The 23,503-nt window shown below is 47.6% G+C and overlaps 2 protein-coding genes across 8 annotated transcripts in view; one reads left to right on the top strand and one right to left on the bottom strand.

The window, feature by feature from the left end:
* The window catches only part of foxp2 (forkhead box P2), a 111,444-nt gene extending 97,396 nt beyond the window's left edge, over window positions 1-14,048 (bottom strand). For 2 of the 7 annotated variants that reach the window (XM_076011471.1, XM_076011472.1), the window contains exons 1-3: window positions 13,381-14,048; window positions 3,108-3,212; window positions 2,366-2,432 (exon numbers count right to left, since the gene is read on the bottom strand). The gene's annotated coding sequence lies outside the window, so the exon portion shown is untranslated. The remainder of the gene's footprint in view (window positions 1-2,365; window positions 2,433-3,107; window positions 3,213-13,380) is intronic. The other 5 variants (XM_076011473.1, XM_076011476.1, XM_076011474.1 and 2 more) reach the window with 4 other exon arrangements.
* A 2,654-nt stretch (window positions 14,049-16,702) lies between these two features.
* Window positions 16,703-22,545, top strand: ppp1r3aa (protein phosphatase 1, regulatory subunit 3Aa). Its single transcript, XM_076051609.1, has 6 exons — window positions 16,703-16,768; window positions 17,743-18,296; window positions 18,554-18,609; window positions 18,722-18,819; window positions 19,417-21,856; window positions 22,454-22,545. The coding sequence occupies exons 1-6, from the start codon at window positions 16,703-16,705 to the stop codon at window positions 22,543-22,545; spliced, it is 3,306 nt and encodes a 1,101-aa protein (XP_075907724.1).
* The last annotated feature ends 958 nt before the right edge of the window (window positions 22,546-23,503 follow it).

Below are 23,503 nucleotides of genomic sequence, written 5' to 3'. Positions count from 1 at the left end.
GAACGGAGCCACGGGATGGATGGAGGGAGCGCGGCGGCGGTGGCGGTGGCGGGCAGGGCGGGGGTGGACATGGGGAGGGGTAGTGGGGGAGTAAACCTTTGATGAGTAAGACTTTTTTTTTTTTTGTTAAGCGAAAAGGGGGGCTTAACTTTAAAATATTCTTGGGTGGCAGTGAATGGGGGGATTGACCACTGGCCCTGATCTCAGCCACACACTAGGGCACCGGGGTTAATGGTGGATAAAGATTAGAAAGGGTGAGGGCTGCGGGGGGTGGTGGGCCTGATCTCCATCCACCCCCACCACAGTTTTCCACCTTCTCCTCCCAATCCCAAATCAGGGAGACAATGGGGGCCTGGCGATGGAGTGTGGGGAGTGGGGGGAGGGAGGCGGGGGCATCCCGCTCCCTTTGATTTCTGCTCCCAACCTCCTCCTCCTCCTCCTCCTCCTCCTCCTCCTCCTCCACGACTCCCAGTGCCCAGGGTAAAGACCCGTGGAGGCCCCCCCCTCCCACCCGCCTCCCCCAGGTTTGCCCACTGAGGGACGACAGTTAGCAGGATTGGAGGGGGGAAAAAAAACTTGTGGGGATTGGAGAGGGAATGACGAGTGCCCCCCCTCCATCATTTATGAAGGAGGAATCAATCCCGGCATGGAAGTGCGAGCAGAGGGCCGCTCAGTCCGAAGCTTCTTAAAGTCCAAGAGATATCAACCACTGCCGATTTTCTTTTTTTTTTTATTCCCCTTGCACGTCCACGTTGGGAGTTCAGCTTTTTTTCAGTGTTGGGGGGTCAATTAAACTTTTTTGCCCCCTTCCAATGATTAGAAGGACTTTTTATGACCAGCAGATATGCTGTAAGAGTTCATCTTTGAAGATTAAGCAGAACGCTCGACAAATTAAGAACTAATGTTTAAATCTCTTTTAGGTTGGGGGAGGAAATCTGGACTCTGCTTCAATCAGCGGAGACGAGCCCTCCTGGGGAAGTGGGGCGAGGGTGGGGGGGTCGGACCTGGTTCTGCAGGCCGGGGCCGGGGCTAGCCGGTGCTTTTTGCTGCTTTAATCACACAGCGAGTTTTAGCATATTACTTCAGCTACGTGGGCAAAGGTTTTTCCTAGGTGTGCAGAATATTTAATGAAGCTTTGCGGAGAATTCAGCGCGAGAAATAGTTGCCGTGTGGTTCTTCTGCTCTTTCAACAGTCAACGCAAAAGGCAAGCGGACGAGTCGTGCGGCGAGCGGTGACTGTTGGGTGACATTTCGTGAGCTTATAGGGCATCATGTAAATGAATCTATTCAGTTTTGATTCATAGCAGTCATGCGAACTCGTGAGAAGGAACTCGACTCTCTTTGCTGACTGTTCACCAAAGAGAACCAGGTTTTTTTGAGTCATTTGAGTCACCGACACAACACAGAGAGAGGGGGAGTCACGCACTCCGCCGCCCACCTCCCTAGTCGCCACTGCTTTATACGGCTGAATCGCAGTGATCCAGTTCGTTGTGAAGTTTGTGAAGTTGCGAAGTCGCCAGCCAGGCTACCGCGAGCAACTGAGTGATTCGAATACAGCAAAGTCTCATAGCAGGGAGGAAAAGTTGGAGCTCAGATGAAACAGGAAGCCAGCGTTGCTCAAATACCGCCATTAACTTGATATATTTATACAACATGCAGAGAGAACAGCAGTCGGACAATAGTGACGGGTAGAAGGAATCGTGGCCTACGAGTCAAAAGACCGGAGTATTGCATGTTGTGAATGTCGGACATCACTATCACGAGATTAGATTCCTTACTGTCAGAGTGATACAATTTGACAGCAAACACAATAAGCTCAGAAAATGTGTCAACTTTCAAACAATTCCAGGCACTGCAGTGGCACTGCAGTGGCACGACAGTCGGTAGATTTTAAGCTTTTCGCGAAATTCATCTGATAGATTCGCTAGAGTCACATCTGGGTTCGAAAACTTTCAACTAAATTATCATCAAATGCCTCAAGTTTTTGCGATTTTTTTTTTTTAAACCACCTTGTCTCTGTATTATATGACATGTTTTCTGGGTCCCTAAATTGTCTTTAAACATTCTTCAAACGTGACACCAAAAATGTTGCCTTCTTTTCACAAAATACTTTCCGCGCTGAATAACTTCTGTCAGGGGGGAAAAACATGCGGCGGTTCTCTCGTGCCTGACTCTGTTGTCATCGTCTCAGCACCCGGGGATTGTGTTACTCCAAGACCAAAAAAATAAAATAAAATAAAATAAAAAACCCACCGAGTAAGTATTTATGAGTGATGTGGCTCATTACAGTAGACACATTAATCTGCGGGGAGGGAGAAGCACAACACCAGGCATGCGAGGACAATAAAAAACTGCTTTCACTTACCACTTTGGACTTTTACAGTGCGTGTCGTCGGGTTTTTTCTACGGGTGCAGGGTGTGCATATTTCATCCTGGGGATAAAAGAGAAAAAAAAAAAATCACATTTAAAATGAAGCGCATGAGCGTGACATTACAACAAAGCTCAGTTTTTCCTTTTCTGGTTTTGGAACAGGCAACCCGGACGATGAAAATACCCTTTTAAATAGATCTATATATCTACACATAGATATATATTATTGAATTATGTTCAGCTGCAAATCTTAATAAAGACATCAGCTAAATAAATACAAAAGAACGGAGGGGAAAAAAGAGCCGACCTCGCCCACATTTGTCCACCATAATGCATATCATAACTCCTGAGTTACAGTAGATTGAAAATCTTTGGGGTGTGAAAACCAAACAGGCACAACTGAGCGGCGGTGGCGGCGGCTCAGTGGAGGGGGGAATTCTATCAAGGTGTACAAGATGAAGATTTGTTAGATTTGATCGGGGCGGATCGCCGGGGCCCCCTTGACCTCCACTGGCCACCGCCGCCGCAACCAGAACGCAGCCGCCGGGTTATCAACAGCCGCATTTGTTGACCGTTTTATTTGCTCAGAGAGATGAAAGGTTCCTAAAAATAAAAAGGAGCTGGGACAATGTCGAGGGGCGCACCAGGCGAGGGCTGAGTGAGGAGACTGCTAATGCTCCTCTGAGCTCTCAAGGCTGAGGGCTCTCTGACAAGACGGACACGATCGGAGACTCACCCTCGAGGAGGAGGAGGAAAAAAAAAGCTCCGCCGCCGCCGTCGTCGTCCGTCACAGGAATGCGTGAGGTGGGGGGAGGGGAGGCGTCTGGGCGATGTCAGCTCTCTGAGGTGAGAAAAAAAAAAAGAAAAACAGGAAGTGCACCTTTAGTCCAACTATTTCAAAACGCTGGGCTCCTCGGCACGCTAGGAGCCTGTGCGGACACGCGCGGCTCCACCGCGCTGAACTGTTTTCTTTACGTTCCGTGGGCGAAATCAATAAAACCCCCAAAGTGCACAGCGGCGCACCTGGATTCGGCTGTAAAGTGTCAAAGAAAGAGAGAGAGAAGAAAAAAACACGCGTGCGGCAGCGTGTGCGTGCATGCAGGATGGACAACGCCTTCCGGGGGCGCCGGAACATGACAGTTGCGACCGTTGGGCGATTTGAAATGGGTTTGGAAAACTGTTTTGGCCCCATGGAATTAAGCGATTATCTCGATCAGCGCTGCTTGAGATGTTTGCTTCGTCCACGTGGACACAACTGTGACATCTGTTGCGTCGCCGCATTGACCTAAAAGTCGAGTGAAATTGCCACGTGTCCATTCAGACTGAAGACCGAACTGTAAAACATCGGACAGGAATCCGAATTAGGACTGGATGTGATTTGAGAAAGAAATTGGATTTGGATATCAATTGGATTCGTGGGTGGAAAAAAACAGATAAAAAGGTCCCATGTTGAAAGAGTGAGGGGTGGGTGGAGGCAAAACGATAAATAAGTCAAAAATGGCCTGGGTGATTTTGTTGTTTCTCTTTTTTTAACTTTCTTTTTTATCTCGGCTCTCTCGCTTTTCTTCTTAAGGGATCCAAATGACCCCTCCAGGCACCCGACCACGGCTGAATCCTGAGGAATGCGCTCTCTGAACTGTACCAAGAGAAAAAGACGGAGAAGAAAGAAGGGGGGGAGGAAAAGAAAGAAAAGGCCCTCAGCTCAAAGAGCGCGGCTGAAAACAAAAACATGCCAAGTGCGATGATGGCGCGCCGTCCTGAGTTCGTGGGGCGAGAGGTTCCGCGGCAGGGCGGAACCTCTCACGCAAAAAAAAGAAAAAAAAAAAAAAAAAAAAACACGGAAAAACGACGATAATATGGGGAATGACGACATTCCGATGATCAAATCCTATTTTACGACTGCGTGAGAAGACTTTTCAAGCAAGTTGGGAGAAAAAAACTCCACGGCGCAGCTGCCTGGGAAGCTCAGATGACCCTTCAGCGAAAACAAATAGTTCCAAACACAATTTAGATATTAAACGCTATTTACGAATACCTTAGAGCAGTGCGGACGGCTCATATTTTATTCACCGCTCGAAAAAGAAAAACAAAAAAAATAATAAATAGACGCGCGGCAGAAAGGCTATTAGTCTGCGTGACCTCCAACAAGGCCGATCTTTACGGCAAATATACATCTATTAAAAATAAATACGTATATCTCTGCCGGTGAATTCCACCAGACTTATAAATACGGCGGAGCGCACCGGAGCATTCATGAAGGCCTCGTAATGCTATAGGCTGATATTTACATAAAGCGCCGGGCCGTGATAAGTCCAGATAAACTATTTAAGGCCCGGCCGCCACAAATACCTCGGCGGCGGTGGCGGCGAGGAGGAGGAGGAGGTGGAGGGGAGGAGGAGGAGGAGGAGGAGGAGCGGTGACGATGAAAGAGGACATTATGCTAACAAGTCAGATTACAGTACACAATAACTTTATCTTAAAAGTAAATACCATCCTCGGCGTTGGTTCCGAGGGGGAGGAGGGAGGGTTGGGGGAGGTGGGGGGGGGGAGGGGCTGCTTGAGCATTATGGAAGTCACTGGCAATATTTCTGTGTGGGGGGGGGGCAGGGGCGGACGAGGGGACAGGGGGACAGAATGGCTCCTTATCAGTGTTAGTCGAGCAATTCAGGCCCGCCCGGAGAAAGATGAGTCTTCAAACTCATTCTATTCATGGTCAGACGTGTAATTACCCTCGGCTCACAGTCTAGACGGAACCGCTTTCACAGTATTTAAGACCCCGTGTGAGGCGGGCTGGCGGGCGGGCGAGCGGGCGAGCGAGCGAGCGTGTGCCACTGCCTCCGCCGCCGAGGCTCCCTGCGCGCGTTTAAATCTGCCGGCTGATAAATTAGCGAAGAATGCAATAAAATGGGCACAATGAGCGGAACTTTATCCTCCCCGCTGCTAAATGAGATTTCTTTGAAATGCAGATCAGTGGCTCCAGATTAGTGAATTTTAGCCGCTGTCAACATCATAACAAAATACAAATGCGATTGTTCGCCGCCGTCCCCTCCCTTATCTCCTCGCTTCCATCTGCCGGGCTTGGTTATTTACTCCCCCCCTCCCCCGCCCGCCTCCCTCACCCCCGCCTGATTTACTATGCAGATCTAAATAAGTCGCATCAAAAGGGGGGGCTTACTGCACAATGCCTTCTTAAGCTGCTACATCAAGGTATTTGAAAAACCCGGTAGTCACATGAAAAGGCTGCCCATCAAAGGCACATCTCTAATGAACTCTCCCGTATCAGAGGGGGGCTCGCGGGGTCCGGGGCTTTAATGCCTGTGTGTGTGTGTGTGTGTGTGTGTGTGTGTGTGTGAGGGTGTCCACGGCGGAAGGAGGAGGTGGAGAGAGAGGAGAGAGACAGGAGGGGGAGGAGTCAGTAGCGGTTATCTTGATGAGATTAGCTCTGCGAAGGAGGACCAGCGGGTCCAGGGTCTCTGCATCCATCCAGACACTCACTCACTCACACACTCACACACTCCAACTGAAAGAGGTGGGGATGGATTACAGAGGGTGTAAGAGCGTGCTTAGCCCTCTGTTTACAGCCTCCTGTGCAGAAAAAGGAGATTAAGCTTGCTGCAAAAAAACACAATAAAATTTCACTTTCTCATCCGATGCACGTTTTGAAAGGAGCACCGGACGATTGAGAAATGAGACGGGAGCCGGGAGAGCCCTTTGTGACATCACACATTGTTGTTTAAAAACGAGATGCGTCAGAACGAGGAGATGCAGCCGTCACGTGGGCGTCACAATATCAGAATTCAAGAAAAGAGGGAGGAAGGAGAGGGAGGGAAATTTTGAGGACCGCAGGGAAAGCAGGGAAGGAAAAAAAAAAGATTGCACACAGACACTGTCTCTCTCTCTCTCACACGCACGCACGCACGCACACACACACACACACACGACCTGTCCGCCTCTCCCCAGGTATGCAAACAGCCCCAGTAATCTCCACCAGGGGCTCCTGCGCGACGCTGCCGCAATAACCCTCAATTTCATGGTGTATTTGTTGCATTCGGGCGTGCGGGCCGGATTACAACTGGCAAATCTTGAGACTTGTGTGGCGGGGGGGCGGCGGGGTGTTGGAATAAACTGCATGAAGAGATCATGATCACAGCAACCCCCCCCCCCCCCCACACACACACACACACACACAGACACACACACACATACATACACCACCACCACCCCTCCCTCCCCTGTGCCAACGTTGCGGCGGTGGATGGTGTCTGGATGATGAAGTGGGGAGAAAGACAGAGAGAGAGAGAGAAAGACAGAGAGAGAGAGTGAGAGAGAGAGAGAGAGAGACCCACCACCTCCTCCTCCCCCTCCTCCCCTCCCTGGCTGCCTCCCTCCACCAACGAACAGGCAGTTTACCAGTGAACAATTAGCCCCGGAGCGAGAGCGCCGTGCGTTGGCACACGTGTGGTGGAGAGGCGAGCGCTGCGGGAGGGCGGCAGATGATGAGGGGATGGAGCTTGTGGATGAGTGGTGGGGGTTGGGGGAGGGGGCGCTGAGGGGTGGGCGGGCGGCTGGACTGGGACGGGATGGGACTCGGACTCAGGAGGTCCTTCCTCCCTGGAGCCGTGAAGCCCTTGAATGCAACACTGGGGAGGGGAGGGCAGGGATATGAGGGGCGAGTGGAGGGTTGTCCCACACATGTACGCACATTCATGCACTTTGCATCTTGCAATTCTGCATTTTACTTATGGACCTCATTGGCACTGTCACTTTTTGTAATCACAATCCTTACCTTAAATATGCACTTTTTAGAAACAGATTGCGCAGCTGAGAAACTGAATTCCCTTTGAGATAAATAAAGCATCTATATATCTATCCATCTATATATCTATCTATCTACAGTATCTATCCATCTACAGTATCTATCCATCTATCTATCTAATTCAATCAAATCAAATCATGTTCTATGTTCTGTAAGTAATAATGACTTTTTAGTGCTTAAAGTTTAGTTTTTAAGTACCCATATGTGCTTTTATCACACATTTAAATTGTTTTATTCAAGAATAATCTCTATTTTATTAATATGTAAACATTGTTGCGTAAAAAATAAAGTGTATTCACAAGTCAAAGTCTGTCTATCTATCTATCTATCTAGGAGGTGTGGGGTGTGCCAGGTTTTTTTTTTTTTTTAGTTCAGCCTCACATTTCAGGAAAAGTGTGATTTTATTTTCTTGGGGAGGTGTGTGGAGGGAGGGGGGGTTCCATTCTGATGGAGCTGCGCCGTGAAGTGAAGTGAAGGCACGCAAGGGCTGAGTCGGGGGAAGGGAGGGAGTGGTGGGGGGGGCCGACACCCGCTTGGCTTGTTGCCCCTCCCCTCGCTCTGCCCTGGAGCAACCCCCCCATCGCCAAACTGTGGCCCGTGCCAACTGGGCCCGGTGCCAGTCGCAACAACGAGCCCCCCCCCACACACACACACACACACACACACCCTCGACCCACGAGCCGTCTCGCTCTGCCTAATGAAATGACAAAACAACAGATTTGCATCCGCAGAAACAGGTGTTGTAACAGGTTTGACTCCCATTGACCTGAGCCCTGTTAAAAAAAGATCGGGGGGGGAGGCAAAAAAAAAAGGAGGGGAGGTGGTGTGGGGGGAGGGGGGGGGGTTATGACCAACAGCTGCCTGGAGGTATTTAGGCTCTGATGGGCACTCAGAATTTTATTTTATTTTTTATTTTTTCCCCTCACTTTGCGCCATCTGCCCCCGCTAGCTTGCTCGCCGCGCCAGTGACAATCCGAATTAGAAAAGGCCGCTCGTCAGAAGTTATAAAAATAAAAAGCGTTGTTTGTGTGCTGCCTCCATATGTTGCGGCAGCCGTGAAGGAAAGGGGGGGTTGGCGGAGTGTGGGGGATCCAGGGCGCTCGCTCGCACGGTAGCTTGTGAATTAGCATTAGCCGCCCGGCCCGCTCAGAAAGTCCTGCGTCATCCTTTCGTCGCTTCACGGAGAGAAAGAAACACTTTGCGCACAAATGAGTTTTTTTTTTTTCTTCTGGCGTTTGGGTGAAAAAAACAAACAAACAAACAAACAAACAGCCGTCGCCTCCACTGCCGCCGTTTAAAAGCTTAAAAGTGAGGCGCCGAATCCAAATGTCAAGCCTCTCTCTCTCTCTCTCTCTCTCTCTCTCCTCTCTGACCCCCAGAGGGCTCCACTGGAAACGTTTTTTTTTTTTTCTTTTTTCTCCCCGCTTTGTCCTTCAAAAACCCTGAGAGACGCAGTTGGGCGCAGCACCACCCTCCCCCCTCCTGTTTGTATTTAGGAAGGAACAAACCTGAGACAGCCGTGACCCGGCGCCAGTGTTGCAACTTGGTCCGCAGCGACGCCGGCAGACGGCGGCACCATATGCCCTCAGCCCGGAGCTGGATGCTCTTTCTGCAGCCTAATCTGCCTGTCAAAAACTGTTACTGTCACCCCCCCCGCTCTTCCCGCCAACACACACACACACACGCCAACGCACGCACAAACACACACACAAAGATGCTACCCCCCACCTCCTTCCACAACATCTTTGAAACAAACATCCCCACCACCTCCACCACCACCACCTCCCTTTTGTCTCTCTGGGTGGAAGTGGGGGGAAAAGGTCTTTAGAGAAGCAAAACAGCAAGTGCAGACAACTTTAAAAGAAATGTATATATATATATATATATATATATATATATATATATATATATATATATATATATATATATATATATTTGTATTTTCCCAGACTTGTCAGTTAATGCAAACTGCTAAAAGACGGCATGTTTTTGTTTTTTTTTCACCTCGGTTCCAGCCGCTCTGTGCGGCCGTGTCCGTGCTTGGCGTGACATTTGACTGTTTGCCAACGAGCGGCCGGCGCTGACCTTGCCTTTTACCACCGCTGACCCCCTTCGTGTCTTTGAATTCAGGGCTCCAAAACCCCTCAAACCAAAGCGTTTTTTCTTTTTTTTCATGCCAGGCTCACACCACTCGTCTCTTCCGACAGTGTTTGAGAATAAAAACGGAGGGTAAAACTAAAGCCAGGGGTTGAACGCCACCTTAAGAAGAAAAAAAAAAATAGGTGCATAAATCTCACTGCTGAGCTGTTGAGGAAACATTAAAGTTTTTCTCTGTGTCCAAAGTGAACATATCCACTCGGCATTGGAGCCACGGAGGTTGCAAACACGGGCCAAAACCTCCTCGGGGCCGTTGGCTTGTGGCTTTTTCCTTTTTTTTGTTGCGATCCCCCTTGGAGAGAGGGGGCGCTGTGACGCAAGAGGTGATATTTGCAAAAACAATCTCAGGCAAGACGTATTTCCACGCTTGATTGTTTTTCTTTTTCCTATTGTTATTCAGAATGTACGAGCGAGCGGCCGGGAAAATGTTAAAACCCCCGTGATAAAAAAAAAAACATATTTAAAGTGGACACGTGACCGTGAGCTGAAATGACACACATGGCCAGAGTGAGCAAAAGAGGTTCCAACGTCACATTTCTCTTAGCTCACCCTTGACTGGGCAAGCCTGCAATCTACTTTCTAATCCCCGTCCCCTGACCCCCCCACACCCCCATCCCAAACCTACTCCCGCCCCCCCACCTCCCGCCGGCCAAAGGAGTCACAATGTTCCTCCTTGGCAAGAAGAAAAAAAAAAAAAAAAAAAAAACGGCGTGGAGTCCGGGCTTTAGAAGTTACCCGGAGCGGAACTAAAAAAGTCTGAGCCGTCTCAAGACTCCCAGGGACTGTACACACACACAAAACATCATTACCGCGATGTGGATAATTACGGTGCGAAAGAAGGGAAGGAGGGGAGGGGGGATGAGAGAGGGAGTAAAGGAGGGAGGGCCTCTTAAGCATGTAATACACTCTTTTATCTGGAGAAGTCAATCTCTGCGGGGTCGACAGCTCGCGGCATATGATCCCGGTAAACAAATACTTTGGAGCCGCACAAAAGTGCCATTAAAGGCCAAAACTGTCAACACAGATTCCGCTCTTACAGTAAGGTGGGGGGACGGCAGAGGGGGTCAAAGGTGGGAAGGGGAGGAGAAGGGGGGGGTTGATCACTTCTGGTTGCTTTGACTCTGCTGGAGGTTGTCATAGTAACGTTCCACCAAGTTAACTAGGATTAGAAAAAAAAAAGAAAACACGCAGTACACTTGCTGTTTTAATTGCCATTAAGGCTCGGTAAGGCGGCCGAGCGGACAACGTTTGAAAACAGACAGGCACACACGCGCGCGCACACACAATGCAGGAGGACGGCTTCGGTTGACGAGATCGCTGAGATGTTGGTGCAACGCCGCCGTTGCCACCTCGCATGTCTGCAACACCTCCACGGGCTGGGGAGCAGGGCACGCGTGTTTCAACGAGGGTGTGTGTGTGTGTGTGTGTGTGTGTGTGTGTGTGTGGGAGAGGGGGGGTAGGACTCCTCGGCAGGCCAATCCAGAAGCGAGCCCATCTGACTGACCGTCTCTGGGCGAACGGCAAGCAGAAACGTTGCAATTCCGTATTCGGTCCGATTCTAAGATTTCCCGCGCAGGTTATGCAAGTTTGCTGCTAGACTCGGCCTTAAAGTCCAGTAGCAAAAATGTGTCAATCACAAAGAAATGTATCAACCTCACCTCCCACCTCTCCGTGCAAGGCTCACCGCAACAATCTCCGCATTTTGAGAGATTAAAAATAAAATAATCAAAACGGGAGAAAAAAAAATGCACATCAAGCGGCGTTCACTTAGCTGAAAGCTGAATCTTAATTCTGATAAATGATTGAGACGTACGACAGGGTATATACGCATTAATCCTGTGGAGGACATTCATTTTCCTATTACCATAATGTAGAGCACGACCGCCCGATGATGAATGCAGCAATCAAAATGGACGCAGAGTGGAGAGAGTCCGGGGGTTGGGGTGGTGGTGGGTGGGGGGGTGGTGGGGGTGGGGGGTTATAAGTGCACGACTGCCAACAACGCTTGGTCTTGGAGGGACGCGCGGTAGTGCAGCGGTGTGGGGGTTGTGGTGGGGTGGGGGGGGGTCCATCATTTCTCCCTTTGCTCTGCGACTGAGAGGAATGTGCTGCACTTTGCAAAAAAAAAAAAAAAAAAGGAAAGGGGAAAAAAAATCAATTGACCTGGCGAGCGTGCGGCAACAAGTAAACAAAGGCGCAGCTACGCTCGTAAACACGCTTTAATAAAAAATGATTACAGGGGGCGCTTGGACACAAAGGTGGTGGTGGTGTTGCAGGGGGGCGGGGTGGGTGGAGCGGGGCACAGTCATATATTTTACCGGGGGTGAAGGGGTTGGGGGGGCATTTATTGCCGCCCCAGCCTTTGAAAAAGCTGGAGCCGCTGAGAGAGGTGCGGGTGAGGCGTGGGGGGTGAGGTGGGACTGGGCGGTGGGGGAGGGGGGTGAACCAGCCCACACCTGCATAGCTGAGGAGGGGAACACCTGTGCACCCCGCGGCAGCAGCGGCGGCGTCGACGCGGCTAATTCGGGGGTGAAAACTGATCAGAGCGCGGGCCCGGAGAGTTGAGCCACTTTTCTCACTTATAGCTTGTTAGCCTTTCTTAGTCGTAAAAAGGAAAAGACAAGGGGAGGAAAATGTGTGTGTGTGTGTGTGTGGGGGGGGGGGTTACAGCGATTGATTTTCAGGGGCCTCTGCGACTGCATTGGAAGTGGTGGCGAAGGAGTGAAATTGAGGAACCGAGCAAAAAAGGGATTTATTTTTATTTTTATTTTTAAACGTACGGGCTGCGTAGGATTTGAGGTTAATCGTGACGAGAAGCGTTGTCTCTACGTGCTCTCCTGTTTGGCTCTGGATTTGGAAAATGGTGGAATTTTTCAGAAACAAAAATTATTTTACAAAAAAAAATGGAGCAGGCGTTCACGGTAAGCTGCTGTCGATTGCCGTAAGTCGCAGACTATTTATCGGGCTGCTATTGATTATGCAGATAAATTACAGATGCAAAATATCATAAGACATGCTTTAAATTCATTGATATTTAAATTTGAGGGCTTGAACCGTGAAAGATTTTCTCGCATATTTTTTTTCTTTTCACAAACATGGTTATTTATGGAGACATTGCTTAAGAACCCCCTACCCCAACCCCAACACACACACACACACACACACACACACACACACACACACACACACACACACACACACACACACACACCCTCCTCCTCCTCTCTCTCCACGCACATCATCAACTACACTGAAGGAATTTTACAGACTGCACTAATCCTATTTGGTAAATAAGCCAAATAAGATGCCACGGAGATTTAACGTGAATGCCTCTACAAGTTGTATGATGCATAATTAATTAAATTCCTTTTTTTCACCACGTCTTCCTCGCTCCCAGCAAATTCTAATCTTCGCTTAAGATAAATTACACCAAGCATGTAACATGAACAGTAAATCAGCTTGTATTTACAATGGGGGAAATAATATATTTGGATGCGCTGTAATCGTGTGGAGAAGACCAAGGCGCGAGGCGAGCACTCGCACTTTAATGAGCGATAACGCCAATTAAAATGTGCCTGGAGACAAGTTTGGGAGCCTTTACGTTGCTATGTCGTAATTTAAAACGGCGCGGCGGCGTGTTGAACGTCTTCTTTTCTTCTCTTTGCCCCGCTTCAAGTGTTGAGACCTGGCAGAAGCCAGGGAACAGCGCTGTCAGCGCAGCCGACCGCGGAGCTTTACGGAAGTACGGAGAAAAAAAATTATCAAAACAGCTGCACGCCAATTAAAAAATATGAAAGAGCCCACGCGCCGACCGGAAATTAGCAAGAGTTGTTTGGGGGGGGGACAACGAGGAGGGCACGCGACCAAACAAAAACTTTACGGCAGCCGAGGGAGACCACTTCCTAATCCGAGTGCGAAAAAAGTGAAAATGAACATGATAAAGTTAAAAGCGAGTAAGAGAAGGGAAAGTTAAAAATGTACACAAAAAACAAACAAACAAACAAACACTCAAAAAAAAAAAAAAAAAAAAACTTACCACACGAAACTGGCAGGTATGTTTCCCTTCCTCTCTCCCTCTGTTTGACGGCGAAAAAAGTCGAGGTCGACGCGGCCACAGACATACACACTCACACACGCACAGGTGAGAAGTCGCCGTCCTTTGGACGCCGGCGCAGGTCTTCACACGTGACTGTCCAAGTTCACCATAACAGTGGAACGAAAAACGAACAACAAGCCGCAGAGTAAATACGAGGGAGGGAGAAGAGGAGGAGGCGGAGGAGGAGAGGGAGATAGAGGGCTCGGTTGTATTCCTCCGCTGGGCACCGCTGTCGGGGGTGGGGGGGAGAAAACACAACGCGCGCAAAACATGCGCTCGACCCGTAACACACACACGCACACACACACACACACATACACACTGTCTCTCGAACTCTGCCAAAAGCCGCAGTGATTGGTGAAAAAGAAGAAGAAGAAGAAGGTGAAGAAGAAGACGCGGCGCTACAAGCAGAAGCCCCTGTTTGAATGACGCTCAATGCGAGGAAGACGCGGCTTGTTTTTTTCTCCTTCTTCGTCTTCGCTCTCTCTTTTTTTTTGCGCCCGCGCGTCACGATTTAAAACACACACACACACACACACACACACACACACACACACACACACACACACGCATCAAGCACTGCAAGAAACTGTGTTTGGGACGAGACCCCCCCTCCCCCCAACCCCTCTAGGGGAGGCACTTGCTTGTGCGCTGAAGGTGTGTGTGTGTGTGTGTGTGTGTGTGTGTGTGTGTGTGTCATTATTTTTGTCGCGAGCAGCATGTGACGTCAGGGCCACGTACGAAAAAGACAAAAATGTTTAAAAAGTTTTTTTTTCTTCCCTACCTTACCTTTCTCTTCTTAAGTTTTTAATTATCGTCATGATTATAATGACTAATTTGTACATAAACTGATGTTTTTTCCTGCAAACTCACTTTTAATAGCCGGACAGTCATAATAAATAAAATCGCACCCAAACAGCCTATTAAATTTAACGTATCCAATGTGATAGAAGCGTTCGAAGGGAAGAAGCCCTTCTGCCTTTATATTACGCCACACAGGTCTATTTGAAGACAAGAACATACATTGTAAATAAAGCTCAGGTGGGGCAGTGTCAATACAGAAAGCGCATAAATTTATAACATCGTCGCAGAGCACCGTGTCATTATTGTCCAAAAGGCATCTGGTAGTATATTTAGGCTACTGAATATTTAACTATATTTTTCAGACGCCTCAATAAATAGGGAGAGACACTGGGAAGGAATAGGAGTACCTACAACCTGCGGGTTGACTTTACAATTTGCATAAGGCACTCAATGTCCGAATATTAACCGTATTTGTGGGAAAGAAAATTTAATAATATCATTTCAAAACCGCCGGTCGACTTTGAGTTGATTTTAAAAATCACTTGGCAGGATGCTTGGTTCTCTGAAGGAATTTCTCTTACCCGGTGTGACACCTCCGTGGAGTAATTTTAAAACCAAAGATTTGGTCATATTAATAGCAGATCCGGATCCAGTGGTAGCCCATACTAAGTCATATTCAAGCTTTGCTTTATTTCTGCGTTGTGCATGTTTGCCCTCTCGTCCTCCTCCTCCTCCTCCTCCCCTTCCTCCTCAATGCAGCTGAGACGTTCGCGGTCAAACAATGTGATTGATTTATCAACTATTAAGAGTGGGAGTTTTCTTTAGATTTTTGAACGCATTAATTTTCTGATAATTACGCATGTATATGTATATTATATTAATTATTCCAAAAATGCGTAATTGTATGATTTGTGCTTTTGAGGAACGGAGCTTTTACGTTACGTTACGTCTCGCAGAGGATGCTCTTAAAATGTTCTCGTGAATCTTTATTTAAAAAAACAACAACTTTATTTCAGATACATTTGACTTTTCTTTCTTGTGTAAAGGTTAGATTTCATATTAATAACATTACACAAAATACATACCCATTAACTGTATAGGTATATGAGTGGCATTTTGCGCAGGCACATCCATATCATCCACCGATCAACCTCGTTATAAAAAAAAAGACAAATATAGGGGCTAATTTCATTTCGAGATTATTTAAAGAAAAAAAAACTATCTCCGTATGTGGACAAGTACATTAATGGGGAAGTACATTTAATTGATGCATGATTCAAAATTATGTATTGACAATGATTGTGTTGTAGTTCTATTGTTTTTTTTTATGTAAAGAAAATCACTTTTATTCATATGACAATTTTTTTTAAAAAATGAGAAAAGGGAAAAACGCTGGTCAGGATGAGAAAAACAAGTGCCACGAAGTTGTGGTGCGATGCTTCCACCTGCTGGCTAGTTTTCATAACACCAACGTTCAGCCGTTCAAAGAAAAAAATACCGTTTAAAATAATAATAATAATGTTTACTAGGTTAATTAACATTTATATCAGTGTGCCTTATCTCTGGTAACATATTTGCACACTTGTAACTCATAATCACAGAAGTAGGGCGAACTGAAATTGGAAATTTAATGCGATGAGGTGGAACCCGCAGTGAAGTGTGTTTTTCTCTGATCACATACTGCCATCTATTGACAAAGACGAGACGTGCACGTTGTCCTTTATTGGATGGGCTTGACAAAATCCTCAGCTGTAGAAAGTAAACTCGGAAGGCTCTCCATTTTCATTTTCCACGCTATTTTTTTACTCGTTGTTTCACAACTGAAGAGTGAAAAAAAAAAAGTGTGCTGTGTTACCTTCTTTTTGTAGGGTCAAACATTGAAGAGAAATTGAAGAGGTTTTCTCATCCACCTACATTTTACTTAATGGGGGTTAAAAAAAAAAGAAAGAAAAAGAAACATACTAATGAAAAACACCTACTTGTTTACATTTTCTATCATTTGTTTTAAGTGCATGTCTATTATTCAAGGATTTGGTTTTAATAATAAAAAATACATAGTACCTGATCATGCTCAGCCTTGCTATTTGAGTTTTCTGTTCAAAATGTTTTTTTAGACTGTAATAATTATAGGGATAATGTTAATATGTGGTTATATAGTAAGTGCCCTTTACTTTAAAGCAGAATGGGGAACGGTCTCAACTACAATCCAGCCTGCTTTCTGTTGTTACTGTGCAGCAGCTTAGTAAGTACTCTGCATTTTCAGAGTAATACAGGAAAAAGGACAATATAAACCATCCGCAGCTGTGTGTGTCTGAGAGCTAATTTTACCCCTGGTATGGACCCGTTTCAAATTTATACAGTAAAAACAGAAGTCGTAACTATAATGAATCCCTGGAGTGCGGATAAAGCTTGCCTGACTGACTCCCTGCTTGCCTGCCTGCCAAACGCACACATAAAAATGATTGTCATCGCTTCCCCGAGCAAAACGCACTACATCCCTGTACACGTGTACTGGCTCATACGGGTAAGTCGTGCCATTATTTCCAGTAAATTTCACAGTAAATATCAGGTCAGCCGGTCCATGTTACGTTTACATTCAAGCACAATAAGGGCTGGTGAGTATCTTAAGTTCTGTCAAGTGTGTGCTTGTGATATGAAGACTTTGGGAGGAGAACACTATTGGTAAATAAATGAAGAAAGAAAGAAAGAAAGAAAGAAAGAAAGAAAATGGTGAAAATGTTATTGCCTTAGCCAAATGAACAAATAAATACATAAATAAAGTAGTGAAAAATAGTTATCTTAGCTACAACTAGCACCTGTAACTACATATGATTATGAAAGTTAATGTTAATGTTAACAGCAACACAGGTTTTAAATTTCGACACTGTAGTGAAGTCATAAGGAGCAAAAAGTAAACTACAGTGTCAGAGTCAACACAAAATTTTAAATGACTTGAACGTGACTCAATAAATATAAATAAAATCTAATAAATGCATGACAGTAAATCTGTATTTATTTTGTAGCTATAAACATGCATCATGAGGATCTCTGAGAAGATGAGTGGCCTCCCCTGGACTTGTTTCACATATCCTAAAAATAGGCCTTGCTCATGCTCACAATGTTCAGCTGTAACCCAACTCCATCTGTCAAGTCACGCCGTCTACCCCCCCCTCCACCTTCACCACCCCTACCACACACGGTTCTACAGTGTCACTGCAGCCGGGCTCCGGGCACTCTGGTCTGTGCCACCCTCCCAAACAGACAGAGACAACAGACGGCGGCACGGGCAGACAGCTGCGTCCAAGTCCAAGACAAAACATGGAGGTTTTGTCCGCGCAGTCCTGGGGAAAGGACCGGTTGATGATGGGGGAGGAGCAGCAGGAAGCGCAGAAAAGCAATGGGGAAACAGACGAGGATGAGGAAGAGGAGGCACCGCCAGTCGTTCGGAGGAAGGTGTCTTTCGCCGACGCCTTTGGCCTCAACCTGGTGTCCGTCAAGGAGTTCGACAATGTGGATGTGGAGGAGCCAGACACTGGCATGAGCCCAGAGGGAGAATCGACCCCTTCATGCGAGGAGTATTCCCTTTCCTGTCTGTTCACGCTTCCCTCCTCCGCCGAGGAGCTGAACCAGAGGGTAGACACCCAGATGATCGAGCTGGAGACCATCGAGCTCCTCCCGGGAACCACAACCATCCGGGGAACCATCAGAGTGGCGAACCTCTGCTACGCCAAGGCCGTTTACGTACGCATGAGCCTCGACCTCTGGGCGAGCTACTCGGACCTGGCGGCAGAGTACGTGCCAGGATCCAGTGATCGGAGAACAGACAGGTTCACCTTCACGTACACCGTGGTCCCTCCCAGCGACAGGGACGGGGCCAGAGTGGAGATCTGTCTGCGCTATGAGACCCCCGTGGGCACCTTTTGGGCGAATAACAACGACATTAACTATGTGCTCTTCTGTTACAAGAAAGTCAACACAAGCGAGCGGGCGTCCAAGGCGCATAAGGAGGGTGGCACCTACATAGGCAAAAGAAGCTGCCTCAGGCCTGGCAGGTGAGAGGAAGCCAACACATTTTTTATTTATTTATTTATTTTTTGGCAGGGGGGGCACAACACTGAAGGAGCCTCATCAGCCAAATCCATTATCGGCAGATGTGAACTAAGACATTAATATTAGAGCAAAACTGAAGCTACAGAAGTCAATCAGCATGCTGATTTTGTTTCAGTGATAGCGTAACGAGGATAATTAAAAGAGATTCTGTGCATTGTTCCTTAAGCTTCTGCAATATTATTTTCATTTCACTGTACAGGAGAGCAAGTATAGAAGAGAAGACCAGAGAGACAAGTTACACAACAGCTTTTGCAGGTGCGTAAGGAAAAGCGTGCACGCAAACAAATGCAGGTGTTTGTTTTTAGTATGTGCTCAAACTCTGACCCCCCCTCTCCCCCCGGCTCGCGTTTGCCTCTGTGTTTTGCAGAAGCAGAAGCCGCAAACAAAAACGAGGAGGCAAACAGAAAGACGATAAGCAAGGCGGAGATGCAATCGTTAGTCAGCCACAAAGAAAACAAACCTTTGGTGAGGCTCATCGTATATTTCTGGACCGGCTCACCCGTGCACCCATTCCGGGAAGATGTTAAACATTGACCATGAGTAAACTCAACTTACAAAACAGCAACCAATAATTAACACTGGTTAGATGTTTTCCTGTGTTTTGTCAGACAACAAACCTAACCCAGGAGGGACTTTGCGGTCAGCCTGCAGAGATTTAACTGCTGAACACACCACGGCGCTCACAGAGACTCCCGAGACATGAAGAAGTCTCAGTTAACGTGTCACTTGAGAGCCACCGCTCAGACGCAGTCACATGCTGACTATTAATACTTAATGCAAGCTTCTTGTAATCCTGCAGCCCAGCTGATATTAACACAAATAAGCTCGCATTTGGAGCGTGCGGCGGCGTGTTGCATTACGTTGCATCATCACATTCGCACCAGGTATTAAATAATGGTGGGAGAACTGGTCCCTTTTATTTATTTTTTTTTATCACCAGCCACCCTTTATCGTGAATAATGACCTAAAACGCAAAACTCTGTTGCCTGCCTCTGGCTGCAGTTCAAGGGGTTCAAGTATTAATGCACGTGTAAACCTTTGGCCTTTGTCCTTTTCTGACAGGTGGACAGCTTGAAAGGCAGACGCAAGCATACGCGTTTGGCACATGCCCAGGATTACTTTTCTCAAAGGAGTCAACGGTCGCCAAGGCCATCTTCACATGACTCAGCCAGCGGCCAGGAATTCCATCAACCTCTGCCAAATGTGCAGCGGGACCCTTGCAATTGTGTCAATAAACAACAAAAGATACAATCCAGGGAGAGTCCGAAAGTGCTGACGTACCACGAGATTCCGCTGCTGACGCTCGACTGGAACAGTGACAAAGCCCATCAGTGGGGAGCTGCGGGCAAAGGTGGCCTCTGGCCTAGGACTACAACGGCTTCGCCCGCCGCGCACGTGGATGACGGGCCTCCAGTGATGGACGTGTGGGAGACCTTCCTCAATGGCACGGACGACGCTGCCAGTCAAGAGACCTCTGTGTGTCAAACGTGGCAGACATTTCTCAATCAGTCAGGCTGTTCCAAACTTTCCGCCGTTCCCGAGTCTGAATGGCTGCAAAGAGCTGCATCAGTATCGCCCTCTGATGACAAAAAGTCTCTGGCCAAGTCTGCAATGGATGGTAAAGGTCATGAACTCCAGACGGTTGTGGATGCGGTTGCCGCCTCACACATGGGGACCAGACAGTGTGTGTGGGAGGGGCCGTTGGCAAAAATCACTGCGAATCCTTCAGATCAGTATACAGCGAAAGCACAAAGAGAGGAAAGCGCAACAAGCACAGACCTTCCCCAAAGGTCAGGGATGAACCCCCCAACAGGTATTCCAGAGAAATTTAACGCAACGGGTGAAACGGCCGCGTCCGAGGATTCTGTTCAGAGTTCAACTGTGCGTCAGAAGCGTGCAACGGGGGAACAAGAGGAAGAAGAAATGAGAGAAGGAGTTGAAGGAAAAGACGATGAGCCCCTCGCTCCGCCAACAGCTGACTCGGTAACAAGCTCTGGGGAGCAGGAGCCAACAGACCTGACATCGTTGTCGGAGACTCAGAATGGCAGCGCAGTTGATAGGATCTCGCAGGGAGCTAGTGCAGACGAGGGTCTTTCTTTCAGCGGGGAAGGCCAGGTTGCAGGTACCTCGCACAATGAGACGGATGACACGTTGGCATTTACAGGGACAATCAGACGCGGGACAGAAGCTGAGGGACTGTTTGTCTTTTCAACATCCACACAAGGAGTCGAGAAAGGCAACGGGGATAGCTGCGCCAAATCCACCAGGGAGGAGATATTTATGCCGCGTGAAAAAGCAGAGTGTGAAATCTCTCAGAGATTTGAGAGGGATGAAACACAACACGCGCAATTGAGGCCTTGCCAAAGCGGCGGTAATCTGTCAGAGGGGAACGACGGCGATGGAAATGAAGTACGTAGCGTGCAGTCAAATGCAGATCAGTTTGGTCTGAACAAAACTTGTCATGACAATTTTGTGCAAGTCGAAATAGAAGGAACGACATTCAAATCAGAAATTGACGTAGCTGGATCAGTCAACTTGGCGTCCGACAAAATGGTAGAGGCGGAGTTTTCCAATGGCACAAGTAAAGGAAGCCTAATTGGTGGAGAGGACAGAACGATCTTAGAGTTCAACGAGGACGAAAAGCAGAGCAGTGTCAACAGCCTACAGCCCTTGCAGCGAGATGAAAATATATCAAAAGTTTATGGGGCGTGTAACCAACAGTTAAAGCAAATCCGATCAAGGGAAGAGCTGCAAATCCAGGACGATCAGGAGGCCTCAGAGGCGACACCAAGACAGGAGGGTACTCGGCTGAATTGTGAGGCAGGTAAAGGTGGATTAGTCTTTGATGAGACAGAGGAAGGAAAATGCTTGATCAGTCACACCTGGGGATCAAGGGAAATGCAAGAGGTATCCCGAGGTGACAATGATACATTCAGACCTTTTCCTAACAGTAAATGCGATCCATCTGCAACGGCAGCAGCAGAAACCAGATGGGTTCACACGCAGGACAATATGAAGGCTGAAAAATGGGATATAGGCCGACAAATAAGTCCCCAAGAAGTTGCAGAGGAGATTGACACTTCAGGAGAACTTCAGCGCCAACCCGAGACGCCGAAAAGAACAGAGGGGGATAAGAGTCACAGAAGCAACAATGAAAAGCCAAGTGCGGGAGAGCTGAAAATAGAAGCGCCGGGGGACTTGACGGGTGACACTGGGATCCCTCGGGGGAAGGGTGAAAGTGTTCCGACTCAATTTAAAGAACAAGAGCAGCCGGCAGGAGTTAAGAGCTCCCCACATGTTGAGTCGGTGAAATTGTCTGCGGGAACAAAAGACCCCATTATGGCAGGAAGCGCCATGGCACTTGAGGTGACAGAGGCGACCCTGGAGGAGATGGACGTGCAAAGATTTGGAGAAGATTTGGTCAGGGCCATTTGGGGAGAGGTGTTCAATTTGAAGGTATCGGGCACTCACGGAGACCTGAAAGCTGTTGATGAAATGGCGGGTGTGTTGGCGGTTGCGCCTGACGTTCCTCGAGATTGTCATCCTCCGTTTGAAGACTTTGATGACACTTTTGACTCAGGTGTTTACTCCTTGATAGAGTTAGCGCCAGAGTCGAGTCTGGAGCCTGCCTCGGTCGCTCAGAGCGGCAACTGGCTCCCAAAAGACTGGAGCCAGGCACTTGAACCAAAAGAGCAAATGCACTCGCTCCCAAAATCCGAGATGAATTTGAACTCGAGTGCTCAATTTGATGTGGTTATTGCCCCCGTTTCACCCGCTAATGGCGGCCAGAGATCCACCCATTCAGCCCACGGGTCTCTAAAAGATTTGGAGAACCACACTCAAATAAGAGAAAGATTGGTCGCCTGTCAAGACACAGGTAGACAAACAAAAGAGCGCGTAGCTACTCACGAGGAGGGCCGCAATCGATGCGATCGCACATCCTGCGCAGAGCCGAGCTCTTCCTCTGAAAAATTAAAGGAGTCTGGCGATGCCATGTGGTGGAGTATGTTCTACATCATCAGTCACATCACTCGACTTATCGTCTGCTCCCTCCTTGTTGCTGGCTTCTACTTTGTCCTTTTCCTGTGTGACTCCACAGCATTCTTTGCGCTCTACATGTTCTCAATGAGCTGGTGGTTTTACAAGTTGAAAGGCCACCAGGTCACGACAGCAAAGGGGAAGGACGGATAGGGAACGTTGTAAAAGGGGAGTTAACGATGATGAGTAGGTGTGTGTGTGTGTGTTGCAACGGCCGTACATTACAATTGATGGAATCGTCTTCAGTAGAAGCTGTATAGGGTCGTGAAGAAGTTTATATGCGAGACAAATAGACTCTGTGAAATGAAAAGCAACACAGAGCACTGACGGGGTGTTTATGAACCAAGCATGCCAGATGGAATGTTTTTATAAAGTCCATCTGGAAAAGAGCCCATACACAAAGAGGAAAGAGGCAGCAGGAAGTGCCTCAAGCTTGTTTGGATGAGTAACTGTTTGTTACATCCGGAACAGTCCAATCAGATCTGTGCATTATCACTGCCGTTGGTAACAGCTGATGGTGGAAGCTTCCCACTTCAGTTACAACTAAACCCCACAAATAGCTCTCCACAAAGAATCTTGTTTGGCCCTGTCCCATTATGACTGACTGACAAGATTGGAAGAAGTTACTGCAAGAAAACCTTCAGGTGTTTATATGTAGCATCCATGACATCGGTTACACATGAGCTACGACCACAACCTCTGCCTAGGCCGTTGGCTGTAGTATATGTCATAATCACCTCCTTCTAATCAATGTAAGGTGTGTATGTATGGAAGGGCCAAACGAAAATTAAAAGCACCCTAAAATAATATTTTCCGAAAATGGTCACGAGTGAAGGTAATGCTTGAGTGAGACTTCCATACCTGGACACGGTACTTTGTGAGCTGTGGTATGTTTCCTGTTTTATGTCACATATTTGTTGTTGTTGTTGTTTAAGAATAAACCATATGCAGTGTAATTTCTTTTTTTTTTTTTTTTTTTTTTGCTGTGTTTCATGGGCCCAATATCACTTTGGGTGCAACACCGAGGCATTTGAGATTCTCTTTCTGTGCAATTGTTAAATAATAAAAAAAATTGTTGCGTCTACTTAAAGGTGCAGTGTGTAACATTGTG

The sequence above is a fragment of the Nelusetta ayraudi genome, unplaced genomic scaffold (assembly GCF_046127955.1).
Source record: "Nelusetta ayraudi isolate G7.1 ecotype Tasmania unplaced genomic scaffold, CSIRO-AGI_Nayr_v1 ptg000135l, whole genome shotgun sequence".
NCBI lineage: Eukaryota > Metazoa > Chordata > Actinopteri > Tetraodontiformes > Monacanthidae > Nelusetta > Nelusetta ayraudi.
Note: the sequence above shows the minus strand (reverse complement) of the source record. Positions and strands in the feature narration are given on the sequence as shown.